The sequence below is a fragment of the Lactuca sativa genome, chromosome 8, assembly GCF_002870075.4.
Source record: "Lactuca sativa cultivar Salinas chromosome 8, Lsat_Salinas_v11, whole genome shotgun sequence".
NCBI classification, from domain to species: domain Eukaryota; kingdom Viridiplantae; phylum Streptophyta; class Magnoliopsida; order Asterales; family Asteraceae; genus Lactuca; species Lactuca sativa.
In genome coordinates this window covers 164,777,335-164,805,030 of record NC_056630.2, presented here as the reverse complement: position 1 = coordinate 164,805,030, position 27,696 = coordinate 164,777,335, and the positions used below count along the sequence as shown (strand labels likewise).

At 35.9% G+C, this 27,696-nt stretch overlaps 2 protein-coding genes and 1 long non-coding RNA gene across 3 annotated transcripts; 2 read left to right on the top strand and 1 right to left on the bottom strand.

Annotated features, from left to right (window-relative positions):
• The first annotated feature begins 3,602 nt into the window (after positions 1-3,602).
• Positions 3,603-6,349, top strand: LOC111878209 (3-isopropylmalate dehydrogenase, chloroplastic). The gene is made up of 11 exons (XM_023874714.2): positions 3,603-3,956; positions 4,052-4,181; positions 4,368-4,479; positions 4,629-4,704; positions 4,796-4,884; positions 4,969-5,055; positions 5,142-5,258; positions 5,345-5,452; positions 5,568-5,621; positions 5,862-6,014; positions 6,122-6,349. The coding sequence occupies exons 1-11, from the start codon at positions 3,740-3,742 to the stop codon at positions 6,194-6,196; spliced, it is 1,218 nt and encodes a 405-aa protein (XP_023730482.1). The 5' UTR covers positions 3,603-3,739; the 3' UTR covers positions 6,197-6,349.
• Positions 6,350-6,461: 112 nt separating this feature from the next.
• On the bottom strand, positions 6,462-14,115 carry LOC111878208 (probable glycosyltransferase At5g03795). The gene is made up of 4 exons (XM_023874713.3): positions 13,557-14,115; positions 7,615-7,960; positions 7,076-7,384; positions 6,462-6,835 (listed from the first exon to the last, which is right to left on the bottom strand). The coding sequence occupies exons 1-4, from the start codon at positions 13,988-13,990 to the stop codon at positions 6,464-6,466; spliced, it is 1,461 nt and encodes a 486-aa protein (XP_023730481.1). The 5' UTR covers positions 13,991-14,115; the 3' UTR covers positions 6,462-6,463.
• Positions 13,823-14,780, top strand: LOC128127538 (uncharacterized). Its single transcript, XR_008225390.1, has 3 exons — positions 13,823-13,957; positions 14,215-14,291; positions 14,370-14,780. It is a non-coding gene; the product is annotated as an uncharacterized LOC128127538 (long non-coding RNA).
• Positions 14,781-27,696: the final 12,916 nt, after the last annotated feature.

The window sequence follows — 27,696 nt, the reverse complement described above, 5'->3', positions numbered from 1 at the left end:
TATAACCATCATATCTACCAGGATACCAATCTAACATATCATACCAGCATATAACCATCTTATCTACCAGGATACCGATCTAACATATCATACTAGCATATAACCATCTTATCTACCAGGATGTCGAGCTAACATATCACAATAGTAACAATCCCAAATAACAAATCAAAGGGCCGACCTTGGTGCATTAAACGTGAGGATAACTCACCTCACAATGTCGATCTGAACTAAAGAATCAAACTCCCGAATCGCTATCTCACCGGAAATCCCGAAATATCACATAATAAATACCACAACATAACATTCTTGACTAAGGATCCACACAATACATCTTGTCCATTCTCTTTATTTGGGCCAAGGCCTAATGCCAAGTCCATAACCTTGAAAGTCCTTATGCAAAGCCCATTATTGGCCCAATTTACCAAATTGGGCCCAACTCCCTAATTGGGCCTCGTTCCAAGATCCATTATCAAAACTTGGCCCAAAACATTATATTCATAAAGTCAAGCAAAGGCCCAAATCCAACTAGTCCATAAACAACCCAAAATTCGAAGCCCAATTGTCAAAGGCCCAACAAAGGACATATGTGGGGCGTACTCGCCTGATGTTGACCACCATCGGGGTGGTTGACCCAGTACGCTGGGCGTATTGGATTTACGTTGGGCGTACGCAGGGTTTCACCAAGACCCTTATAAGTGCTTAATGGCTTAAGCACTTAAGCCCAAACTCCAGATCCATCGACCAAATGTGCCATAGGACTATAAAGTCTCGAACTTTATCACTTTGGAAGTCCAGAAGGTTCTTAGCACATGGTCTTAATCCATTAAGACCTTCCTACTTCATGTATGAGACAAATCTAGCTATTGGGACACCATTTTTATCACTTAGACCTCTTATAAGGTCTGAAAGGACAACTCATTTCGTCCAAATCAAAACATGCACCATTTTGGGACTTTTGGGACAAGAATGCTTCCATAAAGCTAAAATGACTAGATCTATCTCATACAAGTATAAAGTTCCAAGCTTTTTACCTTCTGGAGCTTATTGGGCACAAACCAACTTTAGATATACAAGCTTGATCTTCTTCTCCAACTCCTTGATGCAACATCTTCTTCTTAACATACTCAAGAACACTCAAAAAGCTCAAACACTCAAGGAAATGGCTAAGGTTTAGGGAAAACGACTCTAAGTAGTGGAGCCTGGGGTAAGGGAGGGTTTTGTGCTCATAATGTTGCTTATATAGTTCCCAAACCCTAAATATTAGGGTTTCCTTATGCCATGAGTATGCCCAACGTACACAAGTGTACGCCCAACGTACTAGGGCGTGCCTAGTACGCTCAACATACCCTTATGCACGCGCAGCGTACTCCTCCCGATCCCAATAATTGCAATTTAGCCTTAGACTTTCATAGCTCCACCCTTCTATCCCTAGGGACTAAAAATGACAAATCTTGGGATGTTACACTCATCCTCGTAAAGACAAACCAAAGAGACCAAAATATGCCATAAACCACCCCAAACTAGATCTACCCAAGGAGACGTCAATATCAGAGCTTTTACCTTCAATATGCTGCAAAAGATGTGTAACTTTTGGATCTCCAAGTTCCACTCCAAGTGATGATTCTTTAACAACCTTCTATGTTTTAAAATTATACAAGAACACACCAAGATTCCTCACAAGAGCTCAAGAACTCAAAGATGGTGGCTAGGGGTCGAGATTAGGGTTTAGGAGGTATGGAGGCTGATAAAAGGCAAGACCCTATGAACATAATGAGCTTAAATAGGGGTAAGACCCTAAAAATTAGGGTTTCAAGATGAAGGGAGTATGTCTTGCATACTCTTGAGTACGCCCAACGTACTCAAATGACATCCGCGATCATATCTTCCACTACGCCATGCGTACTAGTCAAAGCTCCAAAACACTTCAACTTTAATCGATCATAACTCTTTCGTTCTAAGTCCATTTTCGACGTTCTTTATATCCACGGAAAGGTAACGAGAAGCTCTACACTTCTATTAACTCATCCTCTTCTTAAGACTTCCTGAATAGAAACCCAAAATTCATAAAGGCTGAACTTGCCAATTTACGGTTATATCCTTGGGCTTTGAAACATAACCGAGCTCTCGGATCACCTAATATATACCCACATCCAAAAGGGTCTAATTATATTTTCCCCTGAGGCTCGAAGCCTTATGAAAACTGATATTCGGGTCACGACCCCGAATAATGAAACGATTCGAAACCGGGTGTTACACACCTTTTATCTCAAGGCTTCCGGTAATCATGACAACATCAAAGAAAGGAAAACAAAGCTCACCAAGAAGAGAGTTATGGAATCAGATATTGAGCTGCTGGCGTTGGTAAAGCCTTGGCCAGAGGCGGAAGATGGTCTCATTGGAGAGAGAAAATAAGGAGAGGGGAGATCCGATTCACATGGGACGTGAGTAAGGTGGGGGAGATACGACACAAAGTTATTCACAAATCTTTAATTGTAAATTAAGGATTTTGAAGAAGAAGATGGGTGGTGTTGTTTTAGGTTGAGTGCTTGTGTGTGTGTGTGTGTGAGAGAGAGAGAAAGAAAGAGACCTGTAGGGTGGGGTGGGTGGTCCCAATCTTTTATTATTAATTAATAAAGCATTAAAAATAATATGAAGAACTACAAAAAAGAAATGAAAGGAGAAAGATTACCCTTTCAATTTTTTCAAAGACCAAAACCACGAAAAATTATCAATTTTGGACTTTTCATACAAGACAAAAAAAATTTAGACTCTGTCTATAGTTTTTGTGAAACCATAAGGACAATTTGTTTAGTTTAATCTTTGTTTAAATATAATATGTGTGATAAAACAATTAAAATTTCTCTTACTCTACCTAAGTTAAATTCCACAAATCCAATTTAAATTAACCATCATCAGCACACAATGTAAATTGCAAGGTTACATTTGTTTTCTAAATTATTCATGCTACATGTTTATCGATTGATAGTGATTGATTGAATTTTTTTTAGAAAATATAGGTGAATTTGAGATATTTGAATCCGCATATGAAACTTTGGATATCTGAAATTCAAATTTCTAAAGTTTCAAGTACGAATTCAGATATCAAAATCGACTATCCAAAATTTTAGATATCCGGTTTTGAACACTCTATGGAAAATAACTTAGGAGGGTAACCAATTATTAATTTTGTTCATATCTAGTTATTTTTTGTATACCATTTGCGGTGAATTTTTGAATTTTGTTTAAGTTATACCCTTATGTATCTCTAGTAGGTTAATGCACAATTGGCATATACGTGGTATCTCCGTCACATATAAAATTGAAAAAATAACTTCAACGAATAACCAAATTTTATTCAAATTGTTCATATTTAATTATTTTTTTTACATTATTAACCATTAAATTCTCATTTGTATTCAAATTACATCATACGAAATTGTTTGGATTATCACTAATACTTGTTGAAATGGATTTTGGTTCTTTAGGTTTGGAATATAACTAACCTAATTTTCGATATCCAAACTTTCAAATTTTTGGATTTCTAATTGGATTGAGGTATAAATGTGAGAATATGATTTTGTTCATTTTAGGACATCCTCCTTAAAGTGAGTTTTTAGGTTTTAATATTATTCATTGTCTATCATGTTGACATATAGGAAGGCACATCGGCACCTAACCACAAGCTCTATTTCAACGATTCAACAAATCCTCACCGTTGCGACGTCGTTTACCATCAACAATGGCGTCCTCAATGCAAGCTCTCAACGTTAGACCCTTTGGATTCAACTCTACATCCGTTGTTCCTCAACGCCAGCCACGGCCGGTGATTATCCGGTGTTCCGCCGCCTCATCCACCGCCAAAAGCTACAACATCACTCTGCTTCCTGGCGATGGAATCGGCCCTGAAGTCATCTCCGTCGCCAAGAACGTTCTTAATCTTGCCGGCTCAATCGAAGGTATGATAAAGATACATATTATTAGTTTGGAGTTAACGATTCGATTGTTATCAGAATGTATGTTTATGTTATAGCGTATGTATGATTTTCGTTAGGGATTGAATTCAAGTTCAATGAGAAGCTTATGGGAGGCGCTGCTTTGGATGCTACCGGAGTTCCGTTACCGGAGGAAACACTCACGGCTGCGAAGCAATCTGATGCCGTTCTTCTTGGTGCTATTGGCGGGTGAACATCTTTTTGTATATCATACCTAATACTTTGATTTTGATTTTACTGAAACAACTTAAACGCATTATACAAGAAAAAACATAATTGGAGCCCTATCCTTTCATCAAAGCTTCAGATTACCAAACATATTTTGTTAGAATTGGAGTTCTGGACACTCATCTTTATTCATGAAATGAATTGAAGGTATAAATGGGATAAAAACGAGAAACATTTGAAGCCTGAGACCGGATTACTTCAGCTTCGTGAAGGTCTTAAGGTTTTTGCAAATTTAAGGCCAGCATCTGTTCTACCTCAGGTAAGTCAATCATGAACATGTAGATACTTGATTATGTTAATTCATTCAATACCTATTAAGGAGCTGTTTCTTTTTGATCTAATGAACTTAAGTTGGATACAATACAGCTCAATTCTTGCTTTACTCTTTATTCTCCTTACCACTTTCAGTTAGTGGATGCTTCAACTTTGAAGAAAGAGGTTGCTGAAGGTGTTGATTTGATGGTTGTAAGGGAACTTACAGGAGGTTAGTGTATAAATTGAAACTTTTTTATTTGTCTTAATGGATGAAGAACTTTTCTTCTGGATATGCCTTACAAATGTTTTATTTCTTAAAGGTATCTACTTTGGAAAACCAAGAGGATTTGGAACTGATGAAAATGGTAATGAGATTGGCTTCAACACCGAGGTTTATGCAGCATATGAGGTTGAATTCTCTCTCACACAATTTCATATTTAAATAGTTTATATTTTATATAAATATGCTAAAATTACCTTTCTGCCCTCCCAGATTGACCGAATTGCTCGTATTGCATTTGAGACAGCTCGAAAGCGCAGTGGCAAACTTTGTTCTGTTGACAAAGCAAATGTCCTCGAGGTTCCAATGCCCTTTAATATTCTTCTTCTTAATTTATTCTTATTCCATTATGAGAAGGGTATTTACGTCTTTTGTAAATTGAACAGGCGTCAATGTTGTGGAGGAAAAGGGTAATAGCAATAGCTGCAGAGTATCCTGATGTTGAACTCTCCCACATGTATGTAGACAATGCAGCCATGCAACTTGTCCGAAATCCAAAACAGGTTTTTTACGATTTTGCCCTTTGTTTATTTTTTTTCTTTTCCATTTTTCCAAATATGCAATTTATTCTATCTCCATTTATTTGCAGTTTGACACAATAGTTACAAACAACATATTTGGTGATATTTTATCAGATGAGGCTTCAATGATCACTGGAAGCATTGGAATGCTTCCTTCTGCTAGTCTTAGTTCATCGGTATTTTTATCTAATTTCTACATTTTCCAAGTATTTATATAATATTATTAATTATTATTATTAATCGTACTTATAAGTTTAGTAATTAGTTTAATATTATTTTATTTTTTTGTAGGGACCCGGACTATTTGAACCAATCCATGGTTCTGCACCTGATATTGCTGGACAGGTATAGTTAATATTTGAAATTCTACTATTTTTTTTCTTTTTTAATAATTTAAAAAAATTGATTTTTTTTTGAGTAAATTACACAAATGGTCCCTATGGTTTGGGGTAATTTGCACGTTTTTGTCCCTAACTTGTTGTTTTAACTCAGAAGCTCCTACAGTTTGTTTTTGTTGTGCGCTTGGTCTCTGTCTTACCTAAAAAGACTATTTTGCCCTTGATTGTTTAATTTATTATTATGCAGGATAAAGCAAACCCCTTGGCAACCATTCTGAGTGCTGCAATGCTTTTGAAATATGGCCTCGGTGAAGTGGCGGCAGCTGAGCGGATTGAGCTGGCGGTGTTGGATGCTTTAAATCGGGGGTTTCGTACCGGTGACATTTACTCAGATGGGAATGTATGTATCTTTTTTCCTATTAAGAAATTGTACTTTTACTTCTTTTTTTATTTAGAAATTAATTTTTGTTTTTTAAAAAACTACTTAAATTGATATATTGGATTCAGAAATTGGTTGGATGCAAGGAGATGGGGGAGGAAGTGTTGAAGTCGGTGGATACAAAGAAAGTTGTATCGGTTTAAATAAAAAGTGAGTTTTTTTAGAGGTTGCTATTAATTTATTATCTCATTTTGAGATTAATCATCTTTGTTTTTTCGGCTCTTTTTATTGAAAATTATTGTATGTAATGTGAAATTGTGGGAGTTTTTCAATCGAAAGTTTTTGGAGTTTATAAAGTGTTTAAATGAATAAGATTCGACAACAATTGGAACAAAATTAAAAGTCGATTTATGAAAGAAACACATATAGATACGATTTACAAACATAATTATCAATCAAAATATTATGATTCACATTTCATTGTGCATATCTCGGATATGAATGTTGAGTCTTCTAAGCCAAATCGAATGAAGCATCATATGGAAAACATCGTACCTCTTTGGAGTCAAATTAACAACGAAATGCTTTCGAACTTGAACACCATTCCTTTGTAACTTTATATACTTCCTTTGTGGTATTGCCATTAAAATATCTTTCAATTGTGGGATTTTCTTTGTTGGTATATCAACCGAGAATGTATCCCAATTCAAAACATCGCTAAATGGCTTTGCATAATCATCCTTGACAAGTACCGGAACACATCCCATGTAAAGAGCTTCCACCATTCTTGGGCTTGCAACTTCCCATCCACTAGCACAAATGCAATACTTGCTCTTTCTCACCTATTAAGAAACCCATATCAACTACATTGTTAAAAAAATTGTTGAGTTGTTGAGTCTGATTGTTTCTATACCTAATAGTTGCTACAACGACCATAGAAACAACCACAAAATCAGACGACTACCCTAGTTGTGTGAACCATGTAAATTGATAATAAACCTCTCTAGTTTGCCTGGATTAATCCAAGCTCTCTCTATATATGAAATCTCAATGTAATTGTAAACTTCAATTTAAAATAGTACCTGTTGATTGTAATCCTCACCTTTTGGGAGGTATTTTAGAATTTTGACGCCATCTTCCGTCTTATTCTCCCAATGTTTGAGAAGTACCTCACGAATGTAGCCATGGACGCCACCGGAGAAAAACACCAAGATTGTTCGTTTCGAGGGGGGTGGCCCACCAAGTAAACCCTCTGTGGTCCCATGTGGGAGGTAGATTTCAGGGATCGAAACATCTCTAGAGAGTTTGAACCCTTCTGATGTATTTGCGTTACATAAGGCACGAATCGAGTTTTTGTATAAGTAAGGAACGGATGTCGATATTTTAGGCCCCTATGAAAATAAAAAATAATAACATGGTATTAAATATTGGTTAGTTAAAGCACTCATGTTGTGACATGACATGCATGTGATTAGACATGATTTATAGTTCTCTTTGATGACCGGTGGGAAATATTTAATCTCAGTCAGTCAAATACATGTCAAATGACATATATGTTCTCATGCCCATTATATGTCGTGCATTCGAGACGTGAACAATTTCTCAAAAGTCAAAAGTGTACCCAATCATGGCACGCAAACATGAAATGGTCTGCTCCGTGACTTCGGTTCCAGTAGAGGTGATTTTGGCTGATAACTTTGATATAGTCTCGAACTGTGTTGTACATAGGATTCCAATCATGGGATCCTACTATGTAAACATAGTTGATAAGTGTTATGATACTAAACGGGAGGAAATACACATGAGCTTTTTCAGGATCTCGTGTACGAAACCGACTGATTTCCATATCGTTGATGAAGATCCCCTCTAACCCGAGGATTCCGTAGCATGGTGCACTATGAAATATCGGAGGGTCTCCTTCTTCATAAACGAAAATTTTGAATCGCTTTTCCATTTCTAGGTAACTCCTACACAAAATTTGCATTTTATGAGTATTTCAATTATCACACGTGCAACATAAAATACACTGGGTGAAAAACAAAAAGTACTATAACTATTCAAACGAACAAAATGGTCTCACTCTTCCTAGCAGTGGCGATTAAGGATTATTTATTTATTTTTGTTGGGGCACTGTTGAAGTTTTTTCAAAAACATAAAGAGGATTTCAAGTAAACTTTAGAAAATTAAGGTATTTATATAACACTAGTTTTATGTTATTATTATGTTGTTATATATATAGTATTGTAGTAAGTTTTAATATAAATATTAAAGTATGATTATTTATATATCGATTGCTGAATAATGATATAAAATTCATAGCAAAATAATAACATAAAAATTGTGTTTTCATGTTTTCACTTGTAAAAAGGATTACCAATGGGAACACGAACTCAGTTGTTCTAATGTGAAAGAAAAACATAAATTTGCAGGGAGTTTTTTCTAAGCTCTCCTCTCTTTTTAATTGTTGGCACTTAGTGCCAACAACTGAAAATGACCTCCTCGGTGACTACCTATTTTATGTTTTTTTTAATTATTATTATTAAATGTTTTAAAGATTAACCCTTTAAATACATATCCAATCTATAATTTTACCAAACCACATTTCTCGACATTCATTACCACAATCAAAAATAGATTCAATCCGTGTGAAAGGTCATGTAACGGGTTCAAACCGAAAGAAAAGTCAAATTACAGGTTCACAAAAGCAACCTAATCCCGACACTCAATTTGCGTACTCAATTCCTTCACTATCAAATTCAATTTGCACAATTTTCACAATTTTCGATACAACATTCATATTTATTTAATTCAATTTTGTTTTTTTTTGTTTTTTTTTTTAATTCGTAGTTTTGATTTTTTTTTATTAATAAATGTTTTTAGTTAAGTAATACTTTTATGTATTTTACATATTACATATTTATTTAAAGTATTTTCTTAAAAAATGATTTAGAAATGGTGAAATGCTAAGGCCATCCAAAATACAGAGAACGAACACATTCGTTGTTGACGTGACCACGAACCACAATCACGAACACCATCCCGGCTGTCCGTGGGAGTCGTGGTCGTGGTGATTTGCGGTGGGGAGAATGGAGGACCACGGACACCTTCTCTCTCAGGCCAACCTTCTTCTTCTCCCCCTCTCTTCTACTTTCCGTTTGTGGTCATCACTGATACACCAACATTGGTTTGTGGTTCGTGATGGTCCTCTTGGTTCATTATTTATCCTCTGTTGGATGGCCTAAGGATCAATTTCTACTTTTTAACGAAGTTATTATTGAAATACATAGAGAAAGAAAAAGATGATGTAACGATGTAAGATAGAAAAGTTAGGGATTAATAAAAAGATCAGGGGATATTTTTTTCATGAAAAAACTTAAAATCAAAAAGCTAAAATTATCTTCATAAGAGGAAAGTTTTTTTAATTTACTTTTTATAGGACATTCATACAAGTTGTCTTTTTACAATTCGTTTAAAATTGATGAGACAGACCAAATCATTGAAAAAGCATATGATAAAAGTTTATTAATTAGCAAGCTCTTTGAAAAAGTTTAATTTTTATTTTTATTTTTATTTTTATTTTTTAATTTTCATGAACTTTTTGGAGTTTTTTTCTTCATTGTTTTCTGTACCTAATAAAAATCTAATCAATCAATTTTTTTTTTATTTTTTATTTTATTTTTTTTTATTTATAATATGTTCTTTGTCTGAATTTATTACTATGTTGTTTTTTATGCATTAACACTTGTACATCTTAAAATATTTTCATTTTGAATTTGTTACTGTACTTTAGTTAATTGAAAAAACTTAGAGGTTGTACAGCTAGTTACCTCACGTATTGGAAAGCCACTTTTCATTATGATTGATCAATATTTTAGTTTATATAATATGTCATTTATAAAATTTCTCTCTTTTTTTCATGTTTATTTAGCTGTTAAAATTTATGAATTTATTGTGAATTTTATTTTTTCAAATTTTGTAGTACATGTCAAATTTAGTTCCACCGTATATATAAGGTCTTATGTAAGCCTTAGAGGCATTTGAAATTGAATAACAATATACCATCTTGAGGTTTTCAATAATTTTGTGTTTGTTTATTTTTGTTTTGCATCAATTTCCAAGTGTTTAGGCCAATTAAGAATGAAATAAGAAGAGAAAGGATGATGTGGTGTTGGGAGGGTTTCGAGAAAAGTAGGGAACTTTGGATAGGGTGTGGTAATTGACGACACGACAAAAATACACGACACGAAATAAAATTGGGACGAAATTGAAATTTGAATTCGTGTTTGTGTCATGTGTAAAACACGACGTCGTGTCATGTTCGTGTTCAAAATTTGACACGATTTAACATTTTTTGTCGTGTTTTTCGTGTTATGTATGAATAAATATTAATTAAATACATTAATTGTTATTTCATGTTAGCTTTGTCGTGTCGTGTCGTGTTTTTCGTTTTTTAATCGGTTCGTTTTCGTGTTAGTTAAAAAAAACACGAGATCGTGTCGTGTCGTGTCGTGTCAGACAAAAACACAATACGATGACCCGATTTGCCACCCCTACTTAGGGTCACCATATGAACATCCATAATATTATAACTTTTTAATGAAGTTTTTCATGAAAACTTAAAATGAAAAGGCTTTATTTATCTCTACAATAAAAGAGTTTTTTCAATTTTTTTTTGGGACCATCAGATAAATTATCTATTTACAGTTGAATTAAAATTAGAAGTGATTTTTTTTTCATGTTTACATTTCAGTGTTTTTTTGGTTTTTTTTTTCGTTTGTTGTTCTTCTATTTTGTGTGTATAATGTTTTGAGGAAAGTAATGTCATATAGTAAAATATCGAAAATGAAGGGACCAAAAACACAAACTCCACAAAATAATGTGACAAAAACTTGAGGTGTCACATTTGGTAAATGTCAGGGACAAAAAATGGCAAACTCTTGAAACCTTTGTGGCTAACAGTAGAGAATATCAAAGTTGGGGAACCAAAAGTGTCAACTCCACAAACTAATGTGGTAAAAAGTTAAAAAAAACACAAATGGCAAAGTCATGAAACTTTTGTGACAAAACTTTGAACAATAGAAAATATACTATTCATATAAGGTGTTATTGGATATATAATGTATTAGATGTGAAACATGTGTATACTACACAGGTCGTTTAAAACCGAAGTTAATATGAATGAGTGAATATTAAACATATTTTAAAATAAAATTTAGAGAAATACAAATGAAATCATGAATAAACAAGTAATTCAATTTGTAATAATAAAAAAAAAAAACTAATGAATTGGTTTGAACCTATACAATCCGATTTAATTTTGAATTTGAGAGTCTGTCACTGTCTGAACTCGTTTACTTATTAGTAAGATTGTTGCGCAAATTAAGAAGACATTGGAAACATGAGAAAATCAAGGAGATATAAATGGAATAGTAATTAAAATGTAAAATCTTGATTATAGACATGCTAATCAATACAAATAGTTTAAAAGAAAATTAAAAATAATAAGAAAATGATAAGTGACAAAAATACAAAACTTTTTTTAGAGCATATAAGAAAAAATTTAAAATTAGAAAAAAAAATGATAAATGACAAAAATTTGTTTTCTTTTATTAGTATAGATTTGACCGTATATTAATAAAACTTATGACAAAAGTTTGTTAATAAGAAAAAGCTTAAGTTTGAAAAGGCTTCCAAATAACTTTTTAAAATTTCATGAGTTTTATAATGAAAAATTCTTAAAATAACTCTAAAAAAAACTATTATCATAATCTTTAAGATATATACAAATAGAAAAAAGATTGAATGGAGTCTAAGATAGGTTTGTTTTTTGTCTGTAAATCTGCGTGACCTCTTCTGTCTGCGCCGCGCAGACCACGCGCAGACATTAGCCTTTGCAGATTGTTTGTTTTTTTGAAGACTACAGACCTAAAAAGGTCTACGTGTCCTCTTTTTGGCGCATATGTGAACCGGAGTCTTCTAACATCTTCAGACATCTTCTAGCCTAAAAAACATATATATCTTTATTTTTTTCAAGTTTTTTTTTTAATTTATATTTTTTTTCCAACTTTATTAATGATAAACAATTTAAAAAAAAAAAATTACAAAACTTAAAAAAAAAATGTTTGACGATACAAACATGATATTTTTGACAAATTTATAAATAAAGATTTATTACAGTAATAGTCGTTGAAGTTGTTTATATAAATATGAAAAAAAATCATAATATATTTTTATATTTTTTTGCCAAAATTTATAAAATATTATTTAATACAATATCGTCAATTTCTCAAAAAAATATATATGGTACGTTTTTAATGGATTTACTTAAAAAAATCGAAGTTTATTTTCATCCAATTTATTTCTCAAATTCTTTGATAACTAATTATAATGTTTAGTTATAACTTTGCAACAAAAGTTGTTGGTTTTTATCAAATATATACGTTAATTCATACCATTTTTATTTTTATTTTTATACAGTAATACATAAAAGTTGATATATATGCATTAATTATTTATAACAAAGTCATAAAAATATTAAAAAATTACTTTGAAGTTAAAAAAAACCAGTTTATTTAGATTTCAATTTATTTTAGTAGTCTGCAGATGTTAAAAAAACAAACAGTCTTTTTTTTCAGACTGCAGACGTTTGGTCCACCTCTTCTACTGCAGAGGTCTACAGATATGATCCGCAGACTGCAAACATTTTATCTCAGAAAAAACAAATATCACCTAATAGAAGTTGGGTCACTATCATATGTGCTTAATTGCCTAGATGGGATAGGGGCGGACCTAGGTAGCCCGTCTTACCAGTGTAAATTCTTTTAATTTTAATTAATTATTTTTCCTATACTATTGTTACCACTAAAAAGAAATTGGGTTACCCGATTTTTTTGTAATATTTTTTAAATTGTGCTAACCCTGACGTCTTGATTGTTGAACCTAAATTTGTGTCTTTGAGTCCACAATGATATGAGATAGGTTTTTTTACCCACAAATTAAATATCTTTTAATATTTTTGTTCTTATTAAATTTTTATCTATTTAATTTATTAAATAAACATTAAATGTTATATATATATTATCATTTAATTGGATAGAAATTAGATAGAAACATTTATAAAAACAAAAAAAATATTTAATTTCTCTTTTTTACCTAGATGAGTTGACCAAAATTTAAAAAAATAAATGAAAAGCTATTAATTAAAAACTCAGACACCCATGAATTGTCTTTTTCCTAAAAAAAGTATAATCTACCGAGTCTAAATTTAGCAAAAAGATATTATGACCTCTTTGTGGATTTTTCACAGTTTTCAAATTTCAATATTATCACTTGTAATATGATATTATCATTAATTTAACTAAAATAATAAATGATCAATTCTAAAAAGAAAACATAGGAAGAATTCTTTTTTCTCACATCCATGATAAAGTTAAAAGAAGATCTTTCGATTCTTTCCTGAAGCATATTGGATATTTGTTGATTCACGCAACCAATGTCATAAGTCATAACCAACGTTTCGAATCCAGAAAATATTTGTAAATCAATTGAAGAACAGAATTGTACCTGTGGAACGAATTGGGGTTCCGATAAACTGATCCAGATGGAACATAATCTGGATCATCAATCGAATTATTTGTTGCCATGGAAGCAGCTTTCTTGATTGCAGCTCGAGCTTGAGCTAAACTTGCTTCAATTCTCTGCAGATTGCTCTGTTTTTTGTTGGGAAAACTTGATAGAATTCGATGAGGATTTGCTTTGATTGAAGAAGAAAGGGCGAAATTTGATGTAGTGGTGTAACGATTGTTGAGAAATGAGGTAGAAGTTGTAGGATGAATGGAGATAAATGATAGAATGATGATGATTAGAGATGGTGTCAGCCATGGAAGTGTAGAACTTGACGACTCTCTGTTCTTGATGCATTTTGTGTCCATTTTCTCTCTCCAGAAAATGGAGCGAGTGTGTTTGTGAGAATTTAATTGCTTATACTCCGTCGACATAATATTACGAAATCTATTATATAAACAAAGGGATATTAACAAAACTATATGTTATGAATAAAGTACCAAACAAAGTTAACAAAAATATTCTTATTTTTGCAAAATGATCCTTTTGTCCTTAATACCATATTTAGGACTATTAATGTTTCTTTTTGACCTTATGAACTTAAGTTGTATACAACTCAATTCTTGCTTTACTCTTTATTCTGTTTTACCACTTTCAGTTGGTGGATGCTTCAACTTTGAAGAAAGAGGTTGCTGAAGGTGTTTGACTTGATGGTTGTAAGGGAACTTACAGGAGGTTAGTGTATAAATTGATTTTTTTTGGATGAACAAATTTTCTTTTGAATATGCCTTACAAATGTTTTATTTTTTAAAGGAATTTACTTTGGAAAACCAAGAGGATTTGGAACCGATGAAAATGGACGCCGGCGGAGAAAAACACCAAGATTATTCGTTTAGAGGGGGTGGCCCACCAAGTAAACCCTCCGTGGTCACATGTGGGAGGTAGATTTCTGGGATCGAGACATCTTTAGAGAGTTTGAAACCTTCCGGTGTATTTGCGTTACATAAAGCACAAATCGAGTTTTTTACAAGTAAGGAACGAATCTTGATATTTCAGGCCCCTATGGAAATAAAAAATAATTTTCATGTTAAAGTGATGCTAGTAACCAAAGTTAATAACATGATATTAAATATTGATTAGTGAAAGCTGTAACGTCCGCGTTTTCAGGCTAGACATTTTCGTTGATGTAATAGTCTAGGTTAACCTTTGTAACCCGTTTTGAAATAATAAGAGCGTATTATTTGTGTATTATGTGTTTCGTGCTTAATTACTTAATTATGTGATTTGATTAATTAAGAATAAAATAAGCGTCAAAATTTAAGTGTAAAATAAACTCAATATCTTTGCATAAAGTTGTAGTGGCCGAAACGAGGTTTCCGAATATATATAGAACGCCCAAATCTGACTTCGTATGAGGAATTTATGATTTCCTGAAGTTTCGACTTAGCGGTATGCAGCCCGAATACTCGATTTGAGATCAAGCGGTTTTTAGCCGAAACAATCTAAACGAGAATCGAAGATCTCGTTGTTACTAGCGAAACGATGAAGAGTTAGGCAAGAACGGACGTCGGACGAAGAAGTTATGAATTTATAACGAAGTTTTCCTGTCCGGGCCTACTAAAAATAAATAATAAAAATAAATTCAAAATTAGCCGATGGAGTCTAAACGAAAATTGTAGAGCGTAGTCTCACCTAAGCGTGGATATAAAGAACGTCGAAAACGGAGTTCGTATGATGAATATATGAATTTTCAAAGTTTATTAAATAATTAATATTTAAATTTAATCATTATGCCCGATATTATCCGAAGAGGAGTCACCGGACTTATCCGGGTTACGCCCAACGTACAGCGAAGCATGACGAAGCCTCGCACTCGAGTACTCCGATGACGCATGCAGTGACGTTTCGGCATTACGCCCAGCGTACCGAAGCAGTACACCCAACGTAATGCGAGGGTTCAGCCCTATAAAAGGGGCATACGAGGGCAACTTCTTTCTTTTACAAACTTCTTTCTTCCTCTCTAGTTTTTGCCTCGATTTGCGTGCCATTTATACCCCGAAGCCCCGGTATCATTCCCGAGCCCCGAAGCAAGATCCGAAGCCCCAAGGATCCCGAAGAGCGTTATTCCCGAGCCGAAGCCCTGCCCGCGAGGAGCCCAATTTTTGTGAAAATCTTCCAGATCTATGGAGAAACACTACTTCTGCAAGTCGTAGTGTTGTCTGATCATCTTCTGATCAAGTGAGTGTGTAGTTACTTTCTTCCAACACATTATTATGAAGTATTTTATATAATATACGTGCTATGTGTATATATTTTGTTGTTATATGTGTGAATATATATTCACTCTCTTCTATCTCATAGATCTGATTTATTCTCTATGAAATACGTGTTATGTGTGTGTGCCTCATCTGTTATGTGGAATATGTATTGATTAAAGCATGCTATACAAGTTTTAAACTATGTATAAAAATGTATATTTTTATCTACTAATATGTTGGGTAGAACATGGGTAGATAGTTGGTGTGTAATAAATAGATGAGAGGCCTCGATGTTGTTTTGATTTAGTCATCTAGTGGAGTTTAGATGACTACCACGGACTTTTCTAGACAGTCTTGTGGAACACTAGCAGGCTCGCCACCTATAGGTGTTAATGAACTTGGGTGTTCATTCGCTGTACTCCATCCCCCCATGGTTGCCTTATTTGACATATATTGCCGGGAAACCCTCGAATGCATGTGTTGTCGCCCCAATGAAATATTCTAAGACTAGGTCCCTTGTGTTAGTTGTTTTAGGGACGTAAAGTGAGAATAACGGGAATGAGTAATTGGGTTATTGTTGGTTGGTGGAATTAAATATAATTATTTATTGTGGGTTGAAAACCCTATATGCTCACCAGGCTCCCAAGCCTAACCCACTCAGTTTCTTTGTATTACAGGAAGTGGCGCGAGGGCATAAGATGGATAATCATCAAGTTGTTTTGTTTACAAGTCTGTATATGTATATATTTGTTGAATGACTTGTAATGTTATCGTTTATGCTTTATGGTCTGTATCGGAACATGACATCCCGAGTTTTGATTATATAATGAAAATACATTTCTTTATGAAATGCTTTGGTAAATATTATTTTATCATACTTTGTGTTTGGGAACAAATTCCGCATCTCTTTTAAAATCAAAATGATTTACTCTGAAAATGTTTAAAAAGCATAAATGAAAATTGGTCTTTTCTGGCCGAGATTTTGGGGATGTCACAGTTGGTATCAGAGCATTAGTTTAAGCGAACTAGGAATTTGTAGGATTTCTAGACTTAAACTTAAAATTCTAAGTGAAATTTTGAGATGTGTGTCTGTGATATTTTAGACACGAGCACTAGTTTATTTTAGGAAAATTGCCTAAAATGCTTTTATGTGCTAAATGTTATATGTTTGCCATATATGATATTATTTGTTCGGATCTATGGTCTGTTGCCGACCGGATCTGGAAACCTTATGTGTGTAGGATTCTAAGCGTACGTCTACGATATTAGAACTAGCATGTAAACGTTTCGGAGTGATAAGGATGATTTGAATATCTATCGTGAATAAGGATCTAATTTCACCTTATTCGGTGTGTAGATCAAAAATGGTGAGAACAAGAAGTGGATTTGGAAATGCTGATGAAAACAGGAATCAACCACCAGTGATTGAGCAAATACCTGTCGTAACAGCAGCACCTGAGCCGATAACAATGGCTGGTGTACAATTGATGATTCAAACGATGTTGGATCGTCAAATGGAGGAGACTAGGCAGTTGCTTCAACAGAATCGTGAAGAACCGTCAATTCAAGTGGAAGAGCCCGAATTGAATGAAGGGCACTCGGAAGGTGGAAACTTCAGTGGGTCTGTTGGTCAAGCCAACCCACCGATAGTTAGGCAAAACAACCATGATGGAAGGAATGATGGAATGGGATGCAAGTACAAGGACTTTCTAACTTGCAAACCATCGACCTTCAATAGAAAGGAGGATCCGATTGGAGTTATGGATTGGATCTCAGAAATGGAGTTAGCCTTCATGACTTGTGGCTGCAGAGGCAAGTTGCAGACTATCTATGCAGTGCGTCAGTTCCGAGGTGGAGCAGTTCGATGGTGGAACACTCTAGGAAAGACTTTAAGCCCTAATGAGCCACTGCAGTTGTCATGGGCAGAGTTCTTGGCGCAGTTCAAGCGCAAGTTCTGCTCGGCCCAAAACCTGTTGGAGTTAGAGAACAAGTTTCTGACATTGACAAAAGGCAGCATGTCAGTTGATGAATACACAAATGCTTTCACCGATAAGATGGAGTTTGCTTTGCGCATCGTGCCAGATGAGCTGACAAAGGTTGACCGGTACACAAAAGGACTTCCATGGGAGTACGTGGTGCCAGTGCGCCAGGCAGCTATTTGGGCTGCCAAGTCTGTTGAGGACATGATAAAGGGAAGGACCGCCGACAAGGTTAAAGTTGGAGAGAAGAGAAAGTTTGAAGGAACTTCAGGTTCCAATAAGAAAAGCAAATTTTCGAAGTCTGATTCAAAAAAGTTTGGAGGAAAAGGAGGCGAAGCGAAATGGTGTGATAAGTGTAAGAAAAAGCACTTTGGGAAATGTAGTGAGGATGTAACCTGCTACAAGTGTGGAAAGATTGGGCATTTTGCCAATGAATGTCCGAACAACAAAAGGATGTGTTTTGGTTGCAATGAAGAGGGACACATTTTGAAAGACTGCCCGAAGAAGAAGGAGGCAGCTAAGCCCAACATTCCACCAAAGCCGAAGGCGAGAGCCTTCCAGATGACACTTGAGGGTGCGAAAGATGAAGCTGATGTCGCTTTAGGTACCTTTCTCGTAAACGAACTACCTGCTCAAATTTTGTTTGATTCTAGAGCCAGCTACTCCTTTATTTCGCATGAGTTTGGTAGGAAACTAGCATTGCCTGTTGATAGACTAGATAATGCTTTATTAGTCGAAGTTGCTAGTGACAAGTTTGTACCTGTTAGACATCGTATGAAAAACATCCTAATCGAACTTAATGGGAATAAGTTTCACGAGGAATTATTGTCTATCGAACTAAATGGTTTCGACATCATTCTGGGAATAGATTAGCTTAGTGCCAATGATGCCGAAATTTTATGCAAGAAGAAGATAGTTAAAGTAAACTCGCCTGGGAAGGAATCGTTTATGGTCTATGGAGATAAACGCAGAGTAAATTCTGGAATCATTTCCCTAATGAAAGCCAGAAAGTGTTTGACCAAGGGGTGTACATCATATTTAGCATTCGTGATCGATGCTAAGAAGGAAAAGAAGGTGATGCAGAGTATACCAGTGGTGTGTGATTATCCGGAAGTATTTCCCGAAGATCTTCCTGGATTACCACCTGATAGACAAGTGGAATTCCGTATTGACTTGTTACCAGGAACAACGCCGATTGCAAAAGCACCCTACCGACTAGCACCGACGGAGATGAAGGAGCTGATGATGCAACTTCAGGAGTTATTGGACAAAGGTTTCATTAGACCGAGTTCATCACCCTGGGGAGCTCCGGTGTTATTCATAAAGAAGAAAGATGGAAGTATGAGAATGTGCATCGATTACAGAGAGCTGAACAAGGCAACAATAAAGAATAGATATCCGTTGCCGCGGATTGATGACCTGTTCGATCAACTTCAAGGCTCAAGTTATTTTTCAAAGATCGACCTAAGGTCAGGATATCATCAGCTAAAAGTAAGAGAGCAAGATATCGAGAAGACTGCGTTCAGAACTAGATATGGACACTACGAGTTCTTGGTTATGTTGTTTGGACTAACCAATGCTCCAGCAGCGTTCATGGATTTGATGAATAGGGTTTGTAATCCGTTTCTAGATAAATCTGTGATAGTGTTCATAGATGACATTCTGATTTATTCAAAAAGCCAAGAAGAGCATGGCAGACACTTACGAGAAGTGTTGGAAGTCTTGAAGAAGGAGAAGTTGTATGCGAAGTTCTCCAAATGTGATTTTTGGATTCGAGAAGTCCAATTCTTGGGTCACGTGGTCAACCAAGAAGGGATAATGGTTGATCCAGCAAAGATTGAAGCTATAATGAGGTGGGAACAGCCGAAAAGTCCCACGAAGATCCGAAGCTTTTTAGGATTAGCCGGATATTACCAAAGGTTTATCCAAGGCTTTTCTTTGATTGCTACTGCATTAACATCTTTGACCCACAAAGGAGCTACTTATGCTTGGAGTGATAAGCATAAAGAAGCATTCGAGAAGCTAAAGAAGAGGCTATGTGAGGCATCGATTCTATCTCTACCCGATGGAGTTGAAGACTTCGCTGTTTATAGCGATGCGTCTGGGGTTGGATTGAGTTGTGTTTTGACCCAAAGAGAAAAGGTGATAGCATATGCGTCTCGACAGCTGAAGGAGCATGAAAAGAATTACCCGACTCATGATTTGGAGTTGGCAGCGGTAGTTTTCGCTCTAAAAATATGGAGGCATTACCTCTATGGCACGAAGTGCAAACTTTTCACTGATCATAAGAGTCTCCAATATCTCTTTAGTCAGAAAGAATTGAATATGAGGCAACGACGCTGGCTAGAATTACTTAAAGACTACGACTGTGAGATACTTTACCACCCCGGTAAAGCTAATGTTGTTGCTGATGCTCTCAGTCGGAAAGTCAATCTTGAAGGAAAAAGGCCAAGAGCGTTGAGAATAGAAGTTGTCTCGACAATTGTGGAAAGTATAAAGAAAGCTCAAGAGGAAGCTTCTGAGAAGAATGACCGAAAGGAGGAACGTTTGGGAAAAACGTTGGTGTTTGATACAAACGGTCATGGACTGAAGGTGTTCCAAGGTCGGATTTGGGTACCTAAGTCTGGAGGAATAAGAGATCTTCTGATGGAAGAAGCTCACAAGACCATGTACTCAATTCATCCCGGCAGCAGTAAAATGTATAGGGACCTGAAACCCTACTACTGGTGGCCGACGATGAAGCTTGATGTTGCAAAGTATGTGGCCGAGTGTGTGACTTGTGCAAGAGTCAAGACACAACATCAGAAACCATATGGGAGTTTAGAGCCTTTACCTGTGCCTATGGGTAAATGGAAAGACATTGCTATGGATTTTGTCACTAAACTATTCAGAACAAAAAGTGGTCACGACATGATTTGGGTGGTCGTTGATCGATTCACTAAGAGTGCGCATTTCATAGCAGCCAAGGAGAAATGGTCTATGGATAAACTTGCGAATTCTTATGTGAAGGAAATTGTGAGGCTTTACGGTGTCCCGTTAACGATTGTGTCAGATCGTGACAGCCGGTTCACCTCAAGGTTTTGGAAAAGTCTACAAGAGGAAATGAGTACCAAGTTGTGTTTAAGTACAACTTACCATCCACAGACTGATGGTCAGAGTGAAAGAACAATACAAACACTTGAAGATATGCTGAGAGCAAGTACCCTGGAATTCCTAGGTAACCGGGATGAACATTTACCTTTGGTAGAATTTTCCTACAATAATAGTTTCCACTCGAATATAAAGATGGCACCTTATCAAGCTTTGTATGGACAGAAGTGTCGTACGCCGTCGTGTTGGCTTGAGGCTGGGGAAAAGCAGTTTATGGGTCCCGAGATGGTCCATTAGACTACCGAGAAGTTGAAAATAATTAGAGAAAGAATGTTAGCAGCTCAGGATTGTCAAAAGAGCTATACTGACAAGAAGCGAAGACCAATGACTTTTGAAGTTGGAGATTCGGTTTTGCTTAAAGTCTCGTCGTGGAAGGGACTTATAATGTTTGGTAAATGGGGAAACTTAAGTCCGAGGTTTATTAGACCGTTTAAAGTTCTTCAGAGGATTGAGAACCAAGCTTACAAGCTCGAATTACCCGAAGAACTGAATGGAATTCACAACACTTTTCATGTGTGTTATTTGAGGAAGTTCACGGGAGAAGTTCCCGATATAATTCCAATTTCTGAATTGAGAATTGATGAAAACAAGAGGTTAGTTGAAGAACCAGAGACATTTGTTGACTGAAAGACTAAGAAGCTTCGACGCAATATGGTCGAATTAGTGCTTGTTCGTTGGAAACATTTGAATGGGCCAAATCTCACCTAGGAAAAGGAGAGTGACATGTTGAGCCGCTATCCACATTTGTTTGTTAATGTGTGATTCCGGGTACCGAAACATCCTAAGGGGGAGAGAATTGTAATGTAACGTCTGTGTTTCCAGGCTTGCCATTTTTTAGCAATGTAATAGTCTAGGTTAACCTTTGTAACCTGTTTTGAAATAATAGAAGTGTATTATTTGAGTATTATGTGTTATGTGCTTAATTGTGTGTCTTAATTTAATTAAGAATAAAAACTAAGTGTCAAAATGAAATGTTAGATAAAGCCGATATCTATGGATAATGTTGTAGTAGTTGAAACGAGGTTTCCGTGCATATAAAGAACGCCAAAATCCGAGTTATAACGAAGAAGTTATGACCTGTCGAAGTTTCGCGACAGAACCGGCACGACCCAGCGCGACCCAGCGCGACGTAAATAGTGAATTTAAGGTAGATAGATATCTATCCTTAGTGATCTAAATGAGAATTTAAGATCTCATCGATAGTAGTGCAACGACGGAAAGACGGACGGAAACGGAGTTCAGATGAAGGAGTTATGAATTTCGAACGAAGTTTTCCTGTCCCGACCTACTAAAGATAATATATAAGTAATATACTTATAATATATTAAAAATAAAGTCAAAATTAGCCAATGGAGTCTAAACGAGAGTTGTAGAGCATAATCTCACCTTCGCGGCGATATAAAGAACGTCGAAAACGGAGTTCGTATGCGAAAGTTATGAATTTTTGAAGTTCGGGGCGCGAAACCCCAAGACTGTCAGAGACCACGACGTGGCAAGCAGTGCGACGACGTTGCAAATCTCCTGTCACCTCCGGAAGGCCCTCAGATGCAACTTGGGATGACGCATGCAGTGACGACCAAGCCCACGCCGTGGAAAAAGGTTGCCACGACGTGGCAAGGGCCAAATTTGCCCTATAAATAGATTTGAAGGGCCAGCCGTTTAGGGTTGCTATTTTCTCTCTTCTCTCTCCCGTTTTACCTCGATTTGCGTGCCAGAAGTACCCCGAAGCCCCGGTATCATTCCTGAGTCCCGAAGCAAGATCTGAAGCCCGAGAATCCCGAAGAGCGTGATTCCCGAGCCGAAGCTCTGCCCGCGAGAAGTTCGATTTTTGTGAAGATCTTCCAGATCTGCGGAGAGATACTACTTCTAGAAGCCGTCGTGCTGTCTGATCATCTTCTGATCAAGTGAGTGTATACTACCTTTCATAAACACGATAATAATACAAGTATGGTTTGAGTGTATTAAGTATATTGTTGTTTATATGTGTGAATGTGTATTCACTTTCTTCTATCTCATAGATTTGATTTATTCTCTATGAAATACGTGTTATGTGTGTGTGTGCCTCATCTGTTATGTGGAATATGTATTGATTAAAGCATGCTATACAGGTTTTTAAACTATGTATAAAAATGTATATTTTTATCTATTAATATGTTGGGTAGAACATGGGTAGATAGTTGGTGTGTAATAAACAGATGAGAGGCCTCGTTGTTGTTTGATTTAGTCATCTAGCGGAGTTTAGATGACGACCATAGACTTTTCTAGATAGTTTTGTGGAAACATTAGCAGGTTCGCCACCTGTAGGTGTTAATGAACTTGGGTGTTCATTCGCCGTACTCCATCCCCCTCATGGTTGCCTTATTTGACTTATATTACTGAGGAACCCCCGATGCATGTGTTGTCGCCCCGATGAAATATTCTTAGACTAGGTCCCTTATGTTAGTTGTCTTAGGGACATAAAGTGAGAATAACGGGAATGGGTAATTGGGTTATTGTTGGTTGGCGGAAATTAAATATAATTATTTATTGTGGGTTGAAAACCCTATATGCTCACCAGGCTCCCAAGCCTGACCCACTTAGTTTTATTTGTATTACAGGAAGTGGCGCGAGAGCATAAGATGGATGAACCATCAAGTTGTTTTGTTTACAAGTCTGTATATGTATATATTTGTTGAATGACTTGTAATGTTATCGTTTATGCTTATTGGTCTGTATTGGAACATGACACCCCGAGTTTTGATTATATAATGAAAATACATTTCTTTTATGAAATGCTTTGGTAAACATTGTTTTATCATGTTTTGTTTTTGGGAACAAATTCCGCAACTCTTTCAAATCAAAAGGATTTACTCTGAAATTATTTAAAAGCATAAATGAAAATTGGTCTTTTCTGGCCGAGATTTTGGGGATGTCACATGTAACGCCCGCGTTTCCAGGCTAGGCATTTTCGTTGATGTAATAGTCTAGGTTAACCTTTGTAACCCGTTTTGAAATAATAAGAGCGTATTATTTGTATATTATGTGTTTCGTGCTTAATTGCTTAATTATGTGATTTGATTAATTAAGAATGAAATAAGCATCAAAATTTAAGTGTAAAATAAACTCAATATCTTTGCATAAAGTTGTAGTGGCCGAAACGAGGTTTCCGAACGTAAGTTGTAGAGCGTAGTCTCACCTACGCGTAGATATAAAGAACGTCGAAAACGGAGTTCGTATGATGAAGATATGAATTTTCAAAGTTTATTAGATAATTAATATTTAAATTTAATTATTATGCCCGATATTATCCGAAGAGGAGTCACCGGACTTATCCGGGTTACGCCCAGCGTAATGTTGTACGCCCAGCGAAGCATGACGAAGCCTCGCACTCGAGTACTCCGATGACGGATGCAGTGACGTTTCGGCATTACGCCCAGCGTACCGAAGCATTACGCCTAGCGTACCAAAGCAGTACGCCCAGCGTAATGCGAGGGTTCAACCCTATAAAAGGGGCATACGAGGGCAGCTTCTTTCTTTTACAAACTTCTTTCTTCCTCTCTAGTTTTTGCCTCGATTTGCATGCCGTTTATACCCCGAAGCCCCGGTATCATTCCCGAGCCCCGAAGCAAGATCCGAAGCCCCAAGGATCCCGAAGAGCGTTATTCCTGAGCCGAAGCCCTGCCCGCGAGGAGCCCGGTTTTTGTGAAAATCTTCCAGATCTATGGAGAAACACTACTTCTGCAAGTCGTAGTGCTGTCTGATCATCTTCTGATCAAGTGAGAATGTAGTTACTTTCTTCCAACACATTATTATGAAGTATTTTATATAATATACGTGCTACGTGTATATATGTTGTTGTTATATGTGTGAATGTATATTCACTCTCTTCTATCTCATAGATCTGATTTATTCTCTATGAAATACGTGTTATGTGTGTGTGCCTCATCTGTTATGTGGAATATGTATTGATTAAAGCATGCTATACAGGTTTTATACTATGTATAAAAATGTATATTTTTATCTACTAATATGTTGGGTAGAACATGGGTAGATAGTTGGTGTGTAATAAATAGATGAGAGGCCTCGATGTTGTTTTGATTTAGTCATCTAGCGGAGTTTAGATGACTACCACGGACTTTTCTAGACAGTTTTGTGGAACACTAGCAGGCTCGCCACCTGTAGGTGTTAATGAACTTGGGTGTTCATTCGCTGTACTCCATCCCCCCATGGTTGCCTTATTTGACATATATTGCCGGGAAACCCCCGAATGCATGTGTTGTCGCCCCAATGAAATATTCTAAGACTAGGTCCCTTGTGTTAGTTGTTTTAGGGACGTAAAGTGAGAATAACGGGAATGAGTAATTGGGTTATTGTTGGTTGGTGGAATTAAATATAATTATTTATTGTGGGTTGAAAACCCTATATGCTCACCAGGCTCCCAAGCCTAACCCACTCAGTTTCTTTGTATTACAGGAAGTGGCGCGAGGGCATAAGATGGATAATCATCAAGTTGTTTTGTTTACAAGTCTGTATATGTATATATTTGTTGAATGACTTGTAATGTTATCGTTTATGCTTTATGGTCTGTATCAGAACATGACACCCCGAGTTTTGATTATATAATGAAAATACAATTCTTTATGAAATGCTTTGGTAAATATTATTTTATCATATTTTATGTTTGGGAACAAATTCCGCATCTCTTTTAAAATTAAAAGGATTTACTCTGAAAATGTTGAAAAAACATAAATGAAACCGGTCTTTTCTGGCCGAGATTTTGGGGATGTCACAAAAGCACTCAAGTTATGACATGACATGAGTACATGTGATTAGACAAGATTGATAGTTCCTTTTGATAGTTGGTGGGAATATTTAATTTATTTTTATAATATTCTTAATTTCAGTCCGATGTATATAAAAAAAGTTAATGTCATATGTGTTCTCATATCTCTTGTATGTCATGCATGGAAATGTGAACAATTACTTTAAAATCAAATTTTACCCAATCATGGCATGCAAACATGAAGTGATCTCCTCCGTGACTTTGGATGATTTTGGCTAATAAGTCTAATGTAGTCTCGAATTGTGTTGTACATAGGATTCCAATCATGGGATCCTACTGTGTAAACATAGTTGATAAGTGTTATGATACTAAACGGGAGGAAATAAACATGAGCCTTTTCAGGATCTCATGTAAGAAAACGACTGATTTCCATATCGTTGATGAAGATCCCCTATAACCTGAGGATTTCGTAGCATGTGCACTATGAAATATTGGAGGGTCTCCTTCTTCATAAACGGAAATTTTGAATCGCTTTTCCATTTCTAGGTAACTCCTACACAAATTTTGCATTTTATAAGTATTTCACATATCACATGTGCAACATAAAATACATTGGGTGAAAAACAAAAAATACTGTAACTATTAAGGAACAAAATGGTCTAACTCTTCCAAGCATGACGTTTGCAACATATCATATAAACACAAATCGATAAAGCAACAACCTTTGAAACTTAGTTTGAGAATCAGTGCAAACGCACAAACATTGGATAGTTGTGGCACCAAATTTTTTTCTAACCAAATGCAAAATAGTAGTGTCACTAATATTTCAAGAGGTTGCACCTTAATAGAAAATCAATTTTTTATACACTAACTAGCTGAAGTGGAGGCCCGGGAGCCCCCGGGAACCACTTGAGTCCGCCCTTATTAAAAGTAGTATTTCGATACTAATCAAATTTGTTAATTATTTAAATCAATACAAATATAATAAATATAAGACACGAAATAAGAACCACTTGAAATTTACTCTCTCTTTCTCTCTCTCTCTCTCTATATATATATATATATATATATATATATATATATATATATATATATATTCATTGTTGAATAATGACATAAAACAATATATATAAAATTTGTAACGACGTAAATCTTCAAACCAAATTTTTCATTTTAAAAACACATCAAACTCATAATATATTTCTCAAAAACATAATTGTTCAAGTGTCAACATAACTCCACATAAAAATTATCATTATCCCAGAATCCACATGATCTTGAAATTGGTGGGTATAATCAAGCCGATGCCTTCCCGCGATCCTGAGAAGTACCTAAAACACATATCACACAACACGGTAAGCACAAAGCTTAGTGAGTTCCCTAAAATACCACATACACAAATAATAAGCCTCTCATGGCTAGAACTCGGCATGGACCCTCCGGTCTCATGCGTCTCGGTGAAGACCCTCCAGTCTTACGGCTCACTGTGGACCCTCTAGTCATGTGTCTCAGTGAGGACCCTTTGATCTCACAACTCGGTTTGGATCCTCCATTCCTATATCTCAATGAAGACCCTGCAGTCTTAAAACTCGGTTTGGACCCCCCGGTCCGATCTCAGTTAAACACATAATATCATAGCATATATCACAAAGACAGAAATGCATAATATCACATAACTCAATATAAGCACATAGGACCCTCCGGTCGATAACTCAAATAAGACCCTCTGGTCACTCGGTATTACCACGCAGATAAGTATAGTGAGAAGACTCACCTCGTAAGTAAGCAAGGAAAACTAGATACCCCTCGAACAACCTAATCTCCGCCTACACGTAATAAGCATCTCTAATTAACTCATAAAGATCACAACTTTATATAAACTCATGCTAATATCTTTCTAACTCTTGGGATGGGTAAAATACCATTTTACCCCTCCATGGTCCCCTTAATCCCTGCCTTGACCAAACCCTAAAGTCAACATAAGTCAACAC